The sequence below is a fragment of the Argiope bruennichi genome, chromosome 2 (assembly GCF_947563725.1).
Source record: "Argiope bruennichi chromosome 2, qqArgBrue1.1, whole genome shotgun sequence".
In the NCBI taxonomy this organism is placed as follows: Eukaryota; Metazoa; Arthropoda; class Arachnida; order Araneae; family Araneidae; genus Argiope; species Argiope bruennichi.
The window spans coordinates 13,399,277-13,420,614 of NC_079152.1; the positions used below are offsets into that span (position 1 = coordinate 13,399,277).

At 28.3% G+C, this 21,338-nt stretch overlaps 1 protein-coding gene across 1 annotated transcript in view; it reads right to left on the bottom strand.

The window, feature by feature from the left end:
* The window catches only part of LOC129961815 (uncharacterized), a 77,519-nt gene extending 57,480 nt beyond the window's left edge, over nt 1-20,039 (bottom strand). Inside the window, exons 1-2 of the mRNA XM_056075395.1 lie at nt 19,832-20,039; nt 6,891-7,091 (exon numbers count right to left, since the gene is read on the bottom strand). Coding sequence (XP_055931370.1) covers nt 6,891-6,937 — 47 coding nt within the window. The 5' untranslated portion in view covers nt 6,938-7,091; nt 19,832-20,039. The remainder of the gene's footprint in view (nt 1-6,890; nt 7,092-19,831) is intronic.
* Nucleotides 20,040-21,338: the final 1,299 nt, after the last annotated feature.

The following is a 21,338-nucleotide window of genomic DNA, read 5'->3' on the forward strand; positions in this document are numbered from 1 at the left end:
TATAATTTAATATAAAATATTAATTTTGGAAGAGTTTTTGTTGAAAAAATTTAAGTAAAGTGTTCGATTATTATTTAAATCACGTGATAAACGTAAGTGCACGCATCATCTGTCTCCAAATTCAACATTGCCTTGGCATCACATATTTGTTCGTTCCATTAGGTACACAGTGGATTCTAAAATTAAATTAGCATTGTGATTTTGATATGTATTATGTGATAAATTTCGTTTAACATTCTTAGAATACTTTGAAGGCAGACTTTCTGTCACGAGAGCAATATTGGATAGAATCTCATTTTATTTTGAAATGGCGTCTTTCGCTTTGGAAATACGAATCGGACAAAAGATCTTCAACCGCCCTTTCAAACCGGAACTTTTGGTTGAAGCGAGTTTGGATTTCACCTTTTGCAATCGCTTAACTATGTGGTTAATCAAAGGTGGTTGCGTCACCAGTATAAATTAGCATATTCTTTTTACCTTCCTTCCTCAAATCAGTCTTCGCGAACCTAAATGCAGAGGATAACCAGTTACAATGTGTGGGCGACATTTTTTTTTTTTTTTTTCATGAATGCAGCAATCACCCACTTTGTGAGCCTCAAAAACTGTTTTCAAATTTTATCAAAGGCAGTAAATTTATTCTATTATGGAACACTCCACTTTAAAGAGTCATTTTTTTAAATGCAAGTCCGTCGATGCTGATAAATTTGGTTTCCATGAAGGGGTTATTAATATTTTAGTTAGTAGAATTCTAACACATGATGTTAGGAGTTAGGTCTAGCTTTACTAAGATAAATTTATCCATTTTTTTAAGCATACTTCAAGGATTTGTGTAAGAGTTTAAAATATTTCACATATATGGTAGTTTAACCTAAAATAATTAAATTTGCAATAGATATACTTTAGAGGGTGGAAATGTGCACCTTGGAACATTTAAAAAAAATGTAATCAATTAAAAATCAGGCCAGATTTTTACATTCTTTCGCTAATATTTTGACTCAAAATAAATGTTATAAAAAAATACCTCACGAATCTGCATTTTAAGCCTTATTATCCATTCCCGTGCAGTTTGTTTCTAAATTTTGAGCATTTTTAAGAGTCCTTGGCGTTTTGGTGGTACGGTTTCGGCTTAGGAGCCAGACAATTTCAGTTTGGGAGTCGATTCCATTAAAGAACCGTTGCATAAGCCGTTCTGGTATTCATAAAATACATCGGGGCATAATGTTCTCGGGCTGCTGGAGGAATAGCAGTCCAGACGCCATCCTCGTCATCTACGTCTCAATTTACGAGGTTCATCCCAAAATAACTCTAATAGCTTTTAAATGGGACGTTAATATTACTAAGTAAAATTTGACAAATTTTAATAGTTAATTTGTTGTAACTTTTAATTGCTTAATTTTTCTCCCATTGTCGAAAATAAGAAATACCCCCCCCCCTTTTTTTTCGTGCAATTTACACGAGGAATCGGAGAATTATATAACATAATGACAAAAGACAATGTACAATTAGGATCTGACATTTAACTTTTTAATGGCACTATGATGTCATGGGACTCGACTCTATTAGGAAGGCTTTCGTATGTTATACACAGAACAGGTGTGAAACTACTAAAATAACATGTCCTTGATGTCTGTTATAATTTGATGCTTAAAATATTTTGTTAACGTTGTCTTAAAAATCAAATAATGTACAAGAAATTTAATTAAAATTAAATATAATCAATATTCCTAGCAAACTAACTTGTTGACAAAAGTGACAACATAATAATACTATAACCAAATGAGTCAGTAAGACACAAACTATACCATTCAAACAACTCTATAAAAGCAAATTTTGAAAGTAGAATCTTTTTCGTACTTTAATGACTGCAAGGAATATTTTTTGCCTATTCAAATACCATTGACATCATTCTCAAAGCTATAGTACGCTCGAACATGATAAAACGTATTAACTAACTCTTCTAACATAAGTCAGATTTTTTTTCCCCTTTACACAATTTTTTTTACCTTTCTTCTCTCTCTCTCCCTTTTTTTTCTTTTTTTTTTTGACATCGCATTAAACATTAGACATCTAAATTCAAAGCGATCAAATATGAATTTGCTTGTAATAATAACCCTTTCTGTCGAAAAGAAAAAAAAATGCTGTTTCGGTCATAAAAAAAAAAAAAAAAAATTAAAACACGAATCGTTTGCACATGGCTGCTAAAACACGAATGGAATCCATTTGTAGATGAAACCTCCATTTATAAGAAGCGACGAAATGTAATTTTATCTTGATTATTATTTCATCTCCGGAAACGAATATGGCTCTGAAAAAAAATCAATATTTGTGTAAAAGGGACTCGGAAATGTAGGTCCCGCGACACGGCATACTGACCCCTTCTTTAGGAAAGTACGTTTCTGCAGAGGATGTAGGTCAAATTGATTTTATGCTGTATTCAACGATGGTACTGTATCTGGTTTAGAACAGTAATTTTTTTCTTCTTATTTTCTAATGCAAACACACATAGGGAAATTATTCTAATCATAAAATATTTAATCACCAGATTTTGGGGAATTTTCATATTTTATGCAGTCATTTTTACGCTTTGTATATTTTATATAACCATTTTTTATTACATAACTATATTTATTTCTTATATACCCATCCATATGCCACTATGAAATTTTTTTTATTTTCTCCTATACGAAATATACAAAGAAAAAGATATGTAAACGTCAATAATATCCAAATTTGAGATTTGACAAATCGCTATATTTCAGACTTTTTCTTGATTTCTAAATGCACACTTTCGAAATTCAGTCCTTCTATCTGTGAACAAGACTGATCAAAAACACTTTAAGATAAATGGATGAAATTAGATATGCGGTTTTTCATACTAAATCTGCTGATTTCTGAAATTTTTGTAAGAAATCCATTTTCAAGAAATATTTCTGTTATGTTTGAGAGAAATTGAACATGAGAATTACAAAGCTCAAAGAATTAGAATAAATAAAAATGTAGATAATAATCTAAAATATAGATTTCCATAAAATTTTGAATTAAATCTATCAACGGGTTGATTATCTGTTTCTTATATGAATGTATACATGAAAACGATAACTCAAAAAGGCAAGGACATAAATAAGTGTTGTTTCTAATGGCACTTGTCATAGACTAGCCCGCTGAAGAAGTCAGCGATTTTAAGCCAAAAGATCGTCTCTTGTTTTTCAGAGCACTATCTAGGGTCAAAGATACGTCTTAGCTACTCACGCGTCACAACCCTTTTTACAGGGTTCATTCATGCATTTCATTCACAGATCGTAATTTAGACCTGAATCAGAGATCGACCATCTCTGAACCAGCATTCCCAGTGGTATTATTCTCGACATGGAGGACTTTGTGACCCCGACAGATTTATGCGTGCGTCAGCCGCCACACACACGGAGAGTCTTCGGACGGCGGGGTTCGAACTCACAACCCGAGGGATGCGAACGCCCTACCAACCAGGCTATCCCGGCCCAGACTTAACTAAGTAAAATTGAATATGAGATCCTATTATTAAAGTAAATGTCTTGAATCTATACAATATGAGATCATATCATTAAACTCAGAATCTTGAGTCTTTATAATATGATATCCTGTTATTTAAGTCAGAGTTTTGAATCTATAATATGAAAATCCTATTATAAAGTTCTTCTTATTCTAGTTTTAGTGGACTGACTTAAAAAACATCCAAAATGTATCCTCAGATTTTTTTTTTTTTTTTTTCATTATACAAAGAAGCGCAAAACGTTCGTGTTACTGTCTAAATAAAAATCTGGTCACCCTTGTAGGTAATGGCATCGTCTAAGGTCCACCATATTTAAAGTAGAAAGGAATAACAATTTTACTAGGGAATATCCAAGAATTTTGCAGAAAGATCACCATAGCTGATTGGTATTATATCAGTTGGTGAACAGTCTATCTAAAAGATGTAACGAACTACATGCTTGAAATTTACACACACCAAAACAGTAGATTTCTGTGAAATTGTCGAAGAATTCCCTCTACGAGTACATTATTTGTCTATCAAATGCATGAAATTTGATTACACCAAAATTATAGATTGTTATCAGATATTCGACAGAATCTCTTTACGAGAAGATTAACTGCCTGCTAAAAGCACGAAATTTTATTTACATCAAAATTTAGATTGCTACAATCTTTAAAAAATTTATCTTCAAGAAGATTATCTGTTTGTCAAATGCATGAAATCTGGTTTTACCAAAATTATAGATTTATGATAAATTTTCAAAGAGATAGATCTCTCTTCAAAAAAATTACCTATGTGCCAAATACATAAAATTTAGTTACAATAAAAATTTAAATTTCTGTCAAATTTTTAAAAAAAAACCCATTGTACAAGAATATTTATCTGCCAAATGCATGAATCTATGATTTTTCAACACTAAAATCGTAGATTTCTGCCAAATTTTGGAAAAAATCTTTCTTTAAAAAAAAAAAAAAAAAAAAAAACGATGACCTGTATGCCAATGCAAAAGAGTTAGTTAAATCAAAATTGTAAATTTGTCTTTATTTTTCGAAGAAATCTCTTTTCTAGAAAATTATCTGTTTATCGAGTGTATGAAATTTAGTTACATCAAAATTCTAGATTTCTTTCAAATTTTCGATGAAATTTTTTTACAAGAAAATTAGTTTTAGTTAAATGAGTTTTGACTGAATGAATTTTGACATTTTATGTGGCTCTACTAAGTACATATTACGTAATCCTCTTTTACAAACTTCATTTCACATTGCAGAGCATTTTAAACTTAATCAACATATTTAATTATTTATTTTAATCTATTTTTTTCAATACAAAACAAATATATGAATTATTGAGATCTCGTATACATAGTCAAACAAATATAATTGCATAAATTTCGTACTCAAAAAAGTTTCAAACGTAGAATTCATCAAAAAATTACAAAACAAGACATAAAAACTGTTATCTTTTCATAAAATTAATATTGAAATCAGAAAAAAACAGACAGTAATTGAAATTTCGCCAAAAAAAGCATTTTCGACGAACAATTTTATTTCAGAAGCGTCTTCTTTAATGTATTGGTGGCTAATTCTACTGGATTTTATTTTGCTTTGCTCTTCTATTTGCAAAGAAAAGCGATATTGAGATTTCTTTAAAGAAAATTTATGTTTACATTTCAGTTAGAATAACATTTTGGCAATTAAAATATATTAATCACTATTTATCGTGATGCGTTTTCAGCGTTTAGAATTTAAATAAAATCCCCACTTTTCAAATATAATTTTGTTCTAGAAACTTCATTATCTGCGAATTTTTTTCTACGTTTTACAACCCACTTACAAATAAAGTTACTAATTAAACTTAAATTGCTTAAAATATGATTTTAGCAACGTTAGGAAAATATCACTGTTTTCGGCAATGTGTTTCCAGCATCTGGAATTAAAATAAGACTCTTTCTTTGCAAATACAGTTATGTTCCAAAAACAGGTTCATTAATATATTTGTATCATAATTTAATTCACTTTGCATCCCATTTTCAAAGGAAAAGATGTTGCAATTCTTTTGGAAAAAAACTTTTTATTTGCATTTAAATTAGTTAAAATGTGATTTTAGTAATGTAAATGCACGAATCACTGTTTATCGCGATGTGTCTTCAGTGTTTGTAACTCAAATAAAACCCTCCTTTTGCAAATGCAGTTTTGTTCCAAGAACGGGTTTGTTAATTTATTCGGGGTTAATTATATGTCAGATTTTCCTTCGTTTGGCATCTCATTCGCAAGGGAAAACGATGTAGCAAATAATTTGTAAAAAGAGTTTTTATTTGAATTAGTTAAAATCTGATTTTGCTAATGTAAACACATAAAATTATTATCTTCGGTTAATGTGTTTTCAGCGTCTGGAGCTCAAAAAAATCCTCTCTTTGTAAATACAATTTTGTTCCAAAAATGGCTTCTTTGATTTATTCTCAGTTAATTCTATCTGAAATTTTCCTTGTTTTATATTCCATTATCAAAGAAAAAAGATGTAGCAATTCTTTTTAAAAAGTTCTTTGGGTTAAAATATGATTTTGGTAATGTAAATACACGAATCACAATTTACCGCGATGTGTTGCCAAAGTCTGGAACTAAAATAAAATCCTCCCATTGCAAATGCAATTTTGTTCTATAAACGGATTAATTGATTCATTCAAGATAAATTCTATCCCAAATTTTCCTTCCTTTACATTCCATTTGCAGTATAAGGTTGTTACAATTAGTTAAAGCATGATTTTACTATGTGAATACACAAATTACTGTCCACCGCGATGTGTTTGCAGCGTCTGGAGCTCAAATAATATCTGATCTTTGCAAATACAGTTTTGTTCTATAAAAGGATTCGTTAATTTATTGGTGCTTAATTCTGTATCAGATTTTTCTTCGTTTGCATCTCATTTGTAAAGTATAAGGTTGTTACAATTCTTTTGAAAAAAGAGCTTCTTTTTCGCATTGAAATTAATTGAAACACGATTCTAGTAATATAAATATACATATTATTATCTACCGCGATTTTTTTTCCAACGTATGGAACTCAAAACCCTCGTTTTACAAAAACAATTTCGTTCCAAAAACAAGTTCGTTAATTTATTTGCGATTAATTCTGTGCCAGATTTTTTTTGTTTGAATTTTAATCTGCAAGTAAAACTATATCATAGATGTTGTGAAAAAAAGAATTTTATTTGCATTTAAATTAATTAGAATATGATTTTAGACCCTAGCACCATTAAGAAATAGAACACTGTTGACTACGATGTATCTTTAAGTCCTCACTTTCTCCGCGGTCACGTATTTAACACAATTTCGAAGGAGGAAGTCCTTATTAGGTTCAATAAGTCTTGTTTCTCACTTACCCACAGGTACATATCTGACAGATGCATTTCTTGCGGGCAGACGGCATCGCGGCGGTTGTTTCCTGAAAAGTACTGAGTGGACGGAAGATCTATATAATGCTTATCATTGGAGCAAACAACATTTTAAGCACGTTATCTGTTTTCCTCTAGCTTTTGGATTCAGGCCTCGTACGCTTTGATAATCAATCTTGATGGAGTTTCCTAGAAAAAATGAAACAAATAATCATTAATAATTGCTTAATGGATGAAGAATTTTACATATAGTTATAACGTTTATATTGATATCATGATGTATCAGTCATAGATGGACTTGAATCCATTTTCATACAATAAAAGGAATAAGTGGAAGATTATTAAAATAACATGGCTTTAATGTCTATCATCTTTAAATATTTTATTTAGGATATCATGAACATCATGCATAAAAAGTTTAATTTTAAATAAGATATAATCAACATTTCTGGTAAATCAGTTGGTCACCAAAAACATGCAGACAATATATAATTAAATATTGGCTGGGCTATGAGAAAATAATTACTTGAATTGATCGCATTAAATAACCGCAGATATAATTAATGAGTTAATACATAGAGCATAAAAGGATAGCATTACTAGTTTTGTAATTCTAAATACTTCAGATCATAGTGTCAATCGTATTTCTATACATTAAGTTTCCTAATGAATTAACCACATATTTAAAGCGAAGCAGTGCGAATTGTGGACCTTGTATTAAAATTGTATTAAATGTAGTAAAATTTTCAACGTTTTTGGATTCCTCATTCTCTGAATGATTATTGGTCGCAGATCCTTCACTGAGTAATAAAGTTATTATATACAGAATATTTATTTTAAACCTGACAAGCAGCTAGTTCATTTCCCCGCGTTTTTGCATTTCTCGTTTTCTAGATGATTAACGGTCATAGATCTTGCACTGAGTAATATAATTATTATTTCTAATAGTGTTGGAATTAGAAATTTTCATTTGCACTTTCTTTGTTCTCGGGATGATTCCCGGTCGTAGATCCTTCACTGAGTAATAAATATATTATATACAGGATGTTCATTCTAAATCTGGTCAATAGTTTTTCCACGCTTTTGAGTTTATCTTTCTATGATTTCTTCTCTCTGTCCATGATGATTATCAGCCATAGATCAATAAATAGTTAATTTTTCAACGTTTTCGCGTGCCTTGTTCTCTGGATGATTTCAGATCGTAGATCTTTTACTGAGTAATAATGTTATTATTACATAGTATCCACACTAAATCTGGCAATTTCTACACATATTTGCATTTCACGTTCTCTGTGTGATAACCAGTCATAGATCCTTCACTTATTAATAAAGAGAACACATTCCTTGTTCTTGGGATGATTCCCGGTAATAGATCCTTCACTGAGTAATAAAGTTGTTATATACAGGATTTTCATTCTAAATTCGACCAGTAGCTAGTTCACTTTCCCATGTTTTTGCATTTCTCGGTTTCTGAATGATTACTGGTCATAGATTTGTAAATAATTATTTTGATGCGTTTACACATTCCTTGGTATTCGGATAATTACCACTCGTAGATCCTTGACTGAATAATAAAGTTGTTATTTACAGGATGACCATACTAATCGTGGCCAGAAGCTAATTTTTCCACGTTTTGGCATTCTTCGTTCTCTGGATGATTCCGGGTCACAGATTTCTTTTTTGTAAAAATATATAAAAGAAACCCCTTAAATTTGGTAATTTTGAAAAAAATATTTTTATGGTTACTTTTTTTAAACAAATTGCTTGTAGGTATTAATAACCCAAGAGATAGCGTATTAACCTACAAAGAGCAAAGCAATGCTTGCCTTTTTTTTTAAACTACTTTAATCCGAAATTTTTTTATTCTTCGCTATTTATTTCTGCATCAAAAATATTTTATTAGGAATAAGAATTACGAAGTTCCAATTTAGTGCGAAGAAAATAATGATTTAAATCTCATGAGAATATTACTTCTTTTCTTTTCTGATGAAAAACAAATATTTAAAGAGCTAACTAGCAGCTAGTTCTTTTAAGGATGGCCTTGAAATTCATCTCATAGTTGATTCTATTGTCATTTATTGCATTTTATTACTTTATTCCACGTTAGTAGTTATGAAAAAATAATATTATTTAGATGATATTTCGGAAATAATGAAAACATTATTTCCTTGAAAGAATAATCGATATTAAAAGGCAAATTATCACGACCGATAATGAATACACTAACGTTGACATATCAATCGATATTGCAAAGCTTTCGCTTAAAAGCATAATGAAGGCATTATGTAGCAGCAGCACTGTTTCGTTGACACCTACCATTCTCCATTTCGTTCTACTTTTTGTTTACATTAATGAAAAACGAGTCATTGTAAACAGTACCATTTTCGACTAATCCTCTTTGAACAAAGGAAAAAAAATAGTAGACAGTTTCTTTGTTATTATCAAGAAAATTAAATGGAAATTTAGTGAGAAAATACAATTCTGTTATTCTCCGTTTTTTAATGGTTTTTGTTTTAGTTTTATATTTTTGTTAGTCGCAGTGGCCTGGTTTCTTTTCAGCATTTATTGTGTTCCTCTAATCTGGTTCACATACAATATATTTGAGAATATCCAATCGATGGTGTGGTGTGCAAGTTTGTAGAGAGATGAACATGATTTGTGCAGAGGAGGGCCGTTAAAAATAACTATCATGTAATTTTAAAGACACATTAATCTGTGCTAATAATAAAAGTGTGAGTGAAGGGGGGCAGTACGGACGCGTGTGTGTTGATATTCACCAAAACAGATCATTTGATCCAAAACCACCAAATTTGCCATAATTATACTCTTTTGGTTGAAAATAGGAGCGATAGTTTTGAAATTTTAATCGATTAAAATTAAGCCTAATTTTCGAGTTGCTCCTCAGTAACTGTTTCAAATATTATTGCAAAAAGCCAATTAGTATGCCATTTAAAAAATTTGAAAAAAGAGGGGGACGAGACTCTTTATAACTTCATTATGAGGTAAATGAAAATAATAGACAAGTTTCAGAAACAGTTATTTAATTATTTTCAAAGTTCCACATTTCATAAGACAAAACAAACACGAACACGAAAATACACGACACTCAATAGGATACAATCTAACAATGACCCCCCCCCAATAAGGATAATGGAAAATATATCTTGATGTTAAAAAGGTAGCGCCATCTGTTGTATCAAAAGAAAAGTTAGTAGAATTATATAACCGCTACATATTATTTAATTTAAATTGTCTTTCAAACTTTGGCATTTTTTAAAAAATATTTTTGGCCCTATTTTCAACATAGGATTACATTTCTATTTGAAAATTCAAACCGCTTTCATTATTTCATCAATTATTTAACGGCGTGGTTTTCTTCCGTTGCTGAATACTAAGGAAGAACTATTCTGTTTTGTATGTATATTTTGCATGAGAAACAAGGAATTTAATTTATAATAATATGGAATATTAGAAAATAAATTATTTGGATATTTACGTTATTAATAGCACTATTGTGTCATGGGATTTGACTGTATTCAGATGATTCATACACACAATGAGCAGAACAGGTGTAAGGACATGAAAATAATGCAGCTATGACGTTTTCTACCATTTGCTGCTTTAAAATATTTTCTTAGGAAATCATGAAAATTAAGTTATGCATGAGGATTTAAACCAAAATAAACCAAAAGAATATTCCCACGGTACCAATGGATCGCCAAAGACGGCTAGCTTAAAATAGATTACATTTGGCTCCATTTTGATCAAAAACATCAAATCAATCACATTTGGCACACTAAAGATCGAGTGAACAAGAGGAAATAGACTTGCTTGACTAATAGCATGTAATTAGGAAAAGAGAGACTAGAAGGATTCTTCATAAAATTTAAAATAATAAAAGAAAAGGTTTTTTTCAAGAATGAAATAAACTTAAAGGATTTTCTTCCCTTTAGCTTTCTCTTATACTTGGAAAATACAGGATTTCTTTCTGTTCTCCGTAGTAAAATCCTGATTATATCGCAGGAGTAGAGTGGGAAGAAATGCGGCAAATCCTCCAAAGTCATGGTAACTCCGCAAGAGTGAGTTCTTCCTTTCATCCTACACATGCAGTGATTCAATATCCTTTTCGCGTCCCTTATTATAGTGGAGAAAACGGGATATGAATTTTAAATACCCCCCTTTCTATCACTAAGGATAAATCGCAGAAAAAAATTATTTAAATCGTTGGGTTTTCGAGTAATTACGTTCAAATAAACAAACAAATAGGTGATAATTCTGTTGACCGACTGTTCCAAAATATAATACATATTTACTTTTCTAATGATAAAATTATGAACCAAATTACACCCATTTAGAGCTCTCGTGTTCATAATCGAAGAAAGAGAAACATTTATCTTCAACGGATTTCGACCTGAATTTGAGAGAAATCTATAAATTTGATATTAGAATTATTTACCAAATTTCATCGCTCCAATTCAATGATTTTTTTTGTTATCTTGTTCACAGAGAATCAGGAAAATAAAAACACGTGATTCTTTCCAACCAATGAGAATTTCACACAGAAATTTTCTCGAGTTAGTTAAAAATCCACGATTGTAGTATAAAGACAGAATACCAAATTTCATCCTTCTAGCTCAATGCGTTTTAATGTTATCTTTCATCAGATAAACATAATTCCAAAAACGTGTTTATCGGATCCAATGAGATGTAAAACGTGGAGATTTGTTAAAATTACGAAATCGAAATTTTTGAGACAACACTATTTTTTTCTTTTTGAGGAAAATAAGAAAGTAATAATATATCCAGTTTTATTCAAGATTTCGCAAGTATTTTAACCTTCCATCTTCTGTCGCTGCTATGTATATATTATACATAATAATATTATTTTTTCTATAACATTTTAATAATCTGTTCTATTATATTATTCTTTTTCTATAATATTACCTCAAGAAAACACTTGATTTTTGACGAAGAAAATCTATAGCTTTCCAAATAAAAATTTAAATTAATATATATATATATATATATATATATATATTAATGGGAAGAATTTTCAGTTTATTCTGGTTTTTGATCAGACGAATGTAAAAGTGTATTTCCAGCAAACGCCAGGTTATTTCTGGAAAGCCACAACAACCTCGGGAACTAAAACTGCAGTACCAAATTAAAAAAAAAAATTTTAAACTGAAAACACACTTTAATTTTGCAAATTAAAATAACATAAAATATTTACATAAAAGCATTCAGTAATGTCTGTAATTAAATATTTACAATTGGGAATAAATCTTAAATATTCATTTCAATATAATTTCCATAAAACAACTTGAGTTTCTTTTAAAGTTGTCATCTTAGATAAATAATAGTACATTATAATTATAATTATTTTTACATTTTCATAGAAAGGTTCTCAAAGACTATTATTATTTCATGTAACATTCATTTGCTTGATTTATTTTAGAAAAGATACAGATAAACATTCAGCCTTCATTTTGACAGATTTTATGTATCTAAAGTTGTAACGTAAAAATCATATACAAAAGGTCAGCGTTTTAGCTCAATTCATTAAACATTTATTGTGGTCACATATAAAGAAGAAACTGAAGAATAATTCCAAGCAGCATGCTGGTCTTCTCAAAATTTTCTCATATTCAAAAATAAGGGTGTTATCAAAAATAAAAATATGCAATGGTATTTCATTATTCCATGTTTAAAAGTTGTTTTTATGATAAACTTAAACAAACACTAAAAATAACATTATTTTTCCTAATCGGTTACTTCTGCTTTCGATTTTCTGTAGATTAACGCAGTGATCTGAATATCTATAACATTTTGTTTTGAAATATAAGCCTTTTAATTTCTCGTATGCAAGAGCTATACAAATATTATAATGTTGTATATTTCCAATTTTAGATTTGTTTTTATATCTACTTATTAAAGATTTCGATTAATAAGTGGATATATACAAATAGTGATTAATAGTAGATATATTGGTTTCGATTAATAGTGGATATATAAGTGGAATTATATAAATATTATAATGTTGTATATTTCCAATTTTAGATTTGTTTTTATATCCACTTATTAAAGCTTTCTAAATTAGAAATAAACCAAAAAATACTAGAAACACAAAGGCACTACTCAAGTTGAAGTTCAGTATGTGGTTTTAATCCAAAAGTGCATCGTGTAGACACTTGACAACATTTTTTATTTCCATTTATAAGCTTCACATGGCTGTTCCAAACGGCAACATTGAGTGTTTCAAAATTCTTTTTTAAATTCATTGTTATAAATATTTATAAAAAAAGAGCTACATATGGTAATAGCGGTACTGGAATTAGATTTAAACTGGAAACTTGGAAAAATACCAAGATGGCTGTTGTATAAATAATTTGACCATTAAAAATACTATCATTTTTTTTATATAAAGCAGCTTTGTAAACTATATATTGAAAAAGGTCTTTTTTTATTTTTATTGCAGAATAATTACAGTGTGATTTTATCACAGGGATATTATTTAATTCATAATACGGCCCTTTAGCACAATTTCAATTTTTAAAAAAAATCACGAAAAAATAATTATATTAAAAAACATTTTTTCCTAAATTATATGCAGTTATTAAAACCCCACAAATTTCTTTTGTAAAAAAAAATTAAAAATAAAAATCGTGAATTATAGGGCTAATACCAAATCAAAATATGATCGATATTCACGGGTGCGATGTTTATCCATTTACTCGGCCATGTTAAACATGATAGCTGAAAGGAGGATGCATGAGACTTATCATACCGTCTTATTATCAGAGTTCTAAATAGATGGCAGACTTTAGATAAAATCCGTAAACGCGTTGAATGTATATTTGGGTATATATGAACGCGGCAACTCAACCAGCGTAGGCAAGGTCGTAAAAGCCAAAAATACTCCGATTTTTATTTTCAATGTTTCAATATTTATTTTCAATGATTGATTGAAATACAATTTTAATTACAAGACCGCACACCAAATTTCAATAATTTAAGTTGGGGCATTTTAAGAATTATCGCATTAATATGTATGCAATGCACAGATTGACAGACAGTCAACCCGAATACGGACTTGGTTCAAAATTGGATACGGATGTCGTTTTAAGTGCTAAAATTATGAATCACATTTTTAATATATCATATTTCTTTAACTTTCTACGTTGAATAGCTTTCGCATTTAAGAATAAATAAGTAAACAGATTTTATATATTTAATTTAAAATTTGACAAAAGCCTGCAAATTTTCTGCTAATACCATATACCAAATTTCATTCATCTAGCTCATTTTTTTAATCAAGACATTGTGAGTGAGAGCAGACGTCATTTCAAATATATGTTTTCCGGACTGAAATGTAGTGATACGTCAAAATATCGAGATGACAATTTGTTTAGCATTACGATATTTTCTATTTATAGATTTTGTATAAATGCAAAACAAAAATGTAAGAATTTAGATAAAAGGCATTCTACATCTGGTTTTGAAACCACATGAAAATATCTGTATTAAATTTTAGATAGAATATTTTTTAAAAAGACGCCCGTAAGACTTTTTATCACTATACCATAATTAAAATAACCAGTTTTTTTTGTTTGTTTTGTACTCCTATGGCTGATTATTCACTCTAAAAAATGGTAAAAGTTACTAACAAAAATGTATGCCTCATAATATATATATATATTTCTTGTAAATCAAGCAATGCAACCAAACATGGCTTTAATAACTGAATATATAAATATCATTTAGTTAAAAGATTCTATCGGTGATAAAAAAAAGAAAAGGAAAACAAGAACAACCCACACAGCATAAAAAAAGTATGACGAAGAAGCTCTTGACGGAGCTTTGATGACGACAAAAAATGACAAAGAACCACTTTTCTTTCAACTTCTGTATATGGAATATATTCCGGTAAAGAGCCCTTCGACATAATAGCGTTTCAGATGCGGTTTTGTTAAGTTACAATCCTTTTTTTGTTGCGGGAGCTGCATGTCCCAGACAGCACTTATTGACACTGATATTATTTATATGGCAGAAAACTGTTTTGAAAGAAATTTGTGAAAATGGCATCAATAGTAAAGAATTGTCAATATTGCAAGTTCTATAGTTCTATCTCTATTGATAATAAAGAGGAATATGTGCTTATGTGGGATGTCGCCCTAGAATTACCAAATTGGGACATGCATACCTTGGGAGACAGAAATATGTACCTCTTAAATGGATAAAGACAAAAATGTATGATTTTTAAAAAATTATACTTATAATTAAAAATTACGGTATTAAATGGTCATGAAACTAGCTTTTAATTATAATTTTTTTTTAAATTATAATTAAAAGTTAGGAAAATTTTGGTTCATTTCCGCAATAAATCCTCATAATATTATTGCAAAAAATTATATTTTTTAAAAATTTTAAAAAAATTGTCTCTTAAATTATATATATTAATTTGTTTTACAAATTTTTTCTGGATTTTAGCAATTAAAAAATATTTTTTGCATAATTTACGATAGTAAATTTTACATTTTTTATATTAAATTATTTATATTTTTTGCAATAATAAGTTTCTATTAAGCATTTAATTCCTTAATTTTTTTCTTTATTAAAAATAAAGAAAGAAGGATTTTGTTTAACATCTATGTGATTCATATAATGCATAAGAAAGTGAAGTTACGGTATATGAAATATTAGAAAATAAATTATTTAGACAGTTACATTTTTAATAGGTCTATAACGCCATGGTACTTAACTGCATTAGGATGGTTCATGTACACAATGCATAGAACAAGTGTAAGGATATTAAAATATCACGGCTGTGATGTCTACCACAATTTGCTGCTCTAAAATATTTTCTTAAGGCAATCATGAAAATTAAGTTATGTATGAGAGATTTAATAAAAAGATAACCCAAACAATATTCCCAGCGAACCAGCTGATCGCCAAAGGCGGCTAGTTTAAAACAGACTACATCTATCACAATTTTATGCTTAAAAATATTTTCTTGAAGGAATTTAAAAAGTTATGTGCAAATCATATAATTGAAATAAATAAACAAAGTTAATATTCCCGGCGGACCATCTGGTCACAAAAAGCTGATATATACATTTATAGAATTATATTATCTGCAGGTTTATTCATTTGGAACAGTGAAATTTAGTGTAAAATTACTTAGCATTTCATAAAAAAATGTCTGATCTAAAAGGATTGATACAATGGACTCTTTTATATTTCCTCTTTTTATTTTCTCATTAGCACCTGCCAAAAACCATATATTTCTGTTTGATTTCTCTTCGGCGGAGCGATTACAGTTAATATTCGTTTTATTTTTTTAAATTTGTATAGAAAATGGTTTTGTGAAAATATATAATATCTTCTTTTTAATTTTCTGGTATAAAAAGAATACAGTGAGAAAATATTGTAATCGCCAAAGAATTCAACCTCGATATTTTGATGAATCTCCATATTTCAGACCTCTTTTGAGTACGAAAAACAAATTTTTGGAATTATGTTTTTCTGTGAGTATGATAATTCAAAAATACTCTGAGCTAGACGTATGAATTTTAGTATGAGATCTTAAGCTGACATGTTAACTTAGAAATATAAAGAGTCAGGAAGGGATGAAACTTGGTATGCAATTTGTATCATCTAAAGTGCATATCTGTGCCAAATTTTGAAACAAATTCGCTAAGGGTTTGACCTCCTGTCAGTTTACTCGTTCTCATGAATGTAAGAGAAGTCACTCAAAAGTACAAAAATAAATTTAAGTAACAAAATATAAATAATAAGCAAACAACATAAAATGCAAAAATAAATTAAATAACAAAAAATAAGCACTCTTAGTATTCATGTACTTATCCAAACTAAAAAAAAATTAAGAGGTAGATGGGACATAACATCATTATCAGGAACTATGCGAGAAAGTTTGTAGGAGGCCACTTCCGCTGGCTTATTATAATCTCTATTAATTTTTACATAAAATCGCTGAATAATATAAATTCATTATAAAAGGAAACAAAAAAATATTCAATTTTCCAAAAGTTATTTTGAAATTCAAATCTTTCTAAAAAATTATATTTAACATTTTAATATTCGCTATCTGGCTTATGTTTTTATCAACACATAGAAAGCACGTTGGTTTGTTTATAAATATGACGCTTCACTTCATATTCTGAACGTTGCTATAGCACTTTAAAATTACTTCTTCATATTTGGCAACAAAAGGGACAATTTTTAATCGTTTTTATTCAACAATTTTTTGCCCCACATTCGTAAATATGGAATTTTATGGCCTATTTTGCATTTAGTTTTGGATGCGCTAATATTTTCAAAGTTTGTGATGTTGATATTATTCTATGAACATTCTATTATTACTCTATTTTATTACTTTTAGAGCTGAACTATCCGTCGATAGAGTAATTTTATTAATTTTTTTATTCTATTCGAATGATGCCATTTGGGTAAGATTTGGGAAAACAAAAACGGACACAAATTTCCCTAATATTAAAAATAACGAATAGTGAATTTGATAATAAAAAGTATAGAATTATTAAAATAAAATAAAATAAAAATGTTTTAAGCATGCTAAAGAAAAGCATGTTTTTGAAAAGATAGTTTTTATTTAAAAGTAGTTTCCTAATTTTTTAATTGTTTTTAGACGAAAATAATTTTTAAAAAGTTTCTAATCATTTTTATTCGAAAGTAATTTTTCGATGTTTTTTAATCGTTTATATTTAAAAGTAATTTTCCAAAGCTTTCTAGTTGTTTTTATATAAAGATAATCTATAAAAGTTTTCATTTCACACTTTAGTATTAATTTCTTGCGTCTGGTTTCCGACAAATAGAATGAACACGTTGGTTTATTAATAAAATTATGCTTCCATTTTCATATATTGCCAGTAAAAGAGAATACTTTTTTTTTAAATTTATGGCTTTTATTTTCTGCACATTTATAAAGAAAAATATAACAGATATATATATATATATATATATATATATATATATATATATATATATATATATATATATATATATATATATATATATATATATATATATATATATATATATATATATATATATATATATATATATATATATTTAAGTAATCGCCTGTGGTAACCAACTTGTTGGCTCTTCTAGCTGTGAAATTATTAACATGAAATGCATACATTTAAAATTTCATCTTATTTGTTATGATTGAAAAATGAGAATTTCATGGAATTAGACTACTACAAATTTTCCTGGGTACAGGTTAAAAAGTGTATAGACTACGAAATAAAAAGCGGGCTTCGGATATAATATGCATAGAAAGTCATTTTTATTCTTAATTTTAATGTCGACAAAAATATGCGACTGTATGGTTTTATCGAAAATGAAATTAATTCGAATCTCCTCGTAGCAATAAAAACATTTTAATTTATTGTATGCAAAATTAAATATAAATAGTGATTAAAAATTTCGAAAAAAAATTGTGCAGAACCGAAATTAAGATAATTAAAACAACAATTTTTGTATTTTAAGATAGTGCAAAAATAATTTTTGTCAGAAAATATTGTTCACAGTAATTTCCCTTTGAACAGCACGTGTGACAAATTTCACCAAGTTGGGCAAAAATATCGATTTATATAAAAAAAATTCACAAATAAACATCATCATTTTACGGTCAGTGCGATTAATCGGTTATAAATAACAAAATAGAAAATTAATGAAACTAATTAATATTATTAACAATAATAACTGATATGTATATAATTTGATTAATCGATTTATCATATTGACTTGTTATTATTGATATTACCGGATTAATAAAATAAACCTTAATATGTATATAGATATATTTCTTTCATTCAATGATTTTAAATTTGGCCACATGAAGCAACTATTTATATCAATGTTTTTCTAAGGAATATAATAGAAGTGCAAAAATACTGTCAACTTTTTTATAATAAGGAACTTTGACAACATTTTCTATAAAATACAATGTAAATATTAGAAAGCATTTTTTGCGTTGAACAAGTCGAAAAACTTGGATAATAATTCGTCAAATACATTTTTTCTGTCACATTCTTTCAAAATGAGTTTTAAATAAAGAGCATTCAAACCGTATCATAAAAAATATTGGATGATTTTAGGTTGATTATTTCTCTAACTAATGAACAAAATTAGTATGATATATTTTTTTAAATAAAATGTTCCAATGAGAAGAATTTTAAAAACATGATATTTAATAAATAATCATTTACCAAAAAGGAATCTTTAGCATGATTCATACGCTGTCAGTTTAACAAAACTGTGTGAAATTTTGTAAAATAAGCAAATAATTTAAGTAATAAGTAATTAATTATATTATTATATTATTAATTAATATAATAAGTAATAAGTAATTAATTTAAGTAAACAAAAACTGATTGATTTTCACTCGAAGTTTATAATTGAGAAAAAAAGAATAAAATATTAGTTAAAATAGAGCAAATAGCAAATAATAAATATTCTCATTAATTTAAAATTAAAATAATTCAGAAAATGAAATATATAAATATCAGTTCGAACAAAATGTATATATCTGATAAAAATCAGTCTGAATCAAAATGAAACGGAATATTTTTCCGCATTCGTTAAATTAGAAATAGGAGACTAGTAAAAAATAAACATTAAAATAAAAATAAATAAACAAAATATAATCGCAAACAGTAAGTTAATGAATTGTGTTAAATAAAAATTATTCATAAGTTCGAAAAATTTAAATGCATTTCAGCAGTTACAAAGAATTCTCACCAAAATCCTTCCAAACGAAAATGATATTCAGTATTTATTTAAGTGGAAACAGGTGGTGGAATATTTAAAAAGAATAAAACGCTTGCACTGAAACTCCTCAAAGAACCATCTTCATAATTCAATAAAATATTCCATTCACTTACTTATGTTGCGTGATACGGCGGGAACTCTAAAAGCAGACGATTTTTCTCCTTCCCAAACAAACCCGTCCGCTCTCAAAACAAAACCGTTTGTTCTAAACACCGAGCGATTTCTCCTCGGATCACTTTGCAACTCTACCCCGGGCGAAATCTCCTACGAATAAATTAAGTATCATAAAAATGTTCCGTTGCGTGTTCTCCTCCAAAACTCGTTTTCTCTCTCTCCCTCTCTCCAGCCTTTTTAACTCATAACTTTGCCTGGGTTTGCATTGTGACATAGTGCCTGTGTAGTAGTTGTCCCACACTCGTCCCGAAAAGGAAAAATAATAGGCATGGCTTTCCGAAAGGCGTTGCGCATGCGTTGGTTTTCGCTTTCTGGTGATGAATCGGGCAAGTTTTCAGTTTCGAAATCGAACTGGAGAAGCATATTTTCATTCTGTCGATTTGACAGATTTATTCTTTATGGGATGGAATACAGGATGAGGTGTAGAGTGTTCGGTTTTGACATCATGTTTTAAATAAATTGATGATTCGTGGAATCATTTAGGTATGCCTGCTGAAAAATTTGTAAAATTGTGCTTAGTTAAATAAACTTAAAACGCATTGCTTAGCTTTAAAACTTTTAATCTGGTAAAAAAAATAGTTTAAATTCATTTGTCGATGTATGAATGAAACTTCTGACGTGTTGTATAAAATAATACGTGAGAAAATAAATTCTTAATTACTTCTTACATAGTAAGAATGCCATTAATTTTTTTTAAAAAATACACTAATTTAAGATCAAAATTTGAGCTGTTATATGTTTGCAGTTTATTTTGAGAATTTTATTTGAATTAAATTTGATGATACAATCAACGAATCGGAAGTCAGATGTAATAATCTCTGATGCACAATCTGAAATTTTCCTTTATTATTATATTTGAAATGCATTTGGTGGCAACGTGTATAAAAATCTGATGAAATGCTAAAAAAATACGAAGATGAAGTTGATTATAAAATGGTTTAAGATAATATAATATAGTATGTAAATATTGGAATTATTCTTTTTTTAAATGGCTATACTTAATAGAATTTAATTCGAATGTTTTCTACTCAAAAAAATTTTTTTAAAGAAAATTACTTAGAAAATTATTTTTTGCATGATTTTTTCCTAGAGAAATCAATGCTCATTCAATTATATATTTATTTTTTGGATAAAAATATAATTACAGAATTAAAAAAAATATATCCAGTCGTGATTTTTGAACATTTTTAAAATTCTGAATTCCTTAAAAATTGGCTAACAAATATATTTAACTGAAAACTGGTGACAAACATATTAATAAATTGTTATTTTTAGATTTTGAAATGTTTTATAGACAAATGTTTTTATAAACATACTATATTTTAGAAATATATAAATTTTACTTCCTTTAAAGTTTTAAAAATTTCCAAAATGTTTAGATGATATTCAGGCGTTTGAAGTAATTAACTTTCAAGATATACTCTGTTTTTCTTATGAAAACGTTCC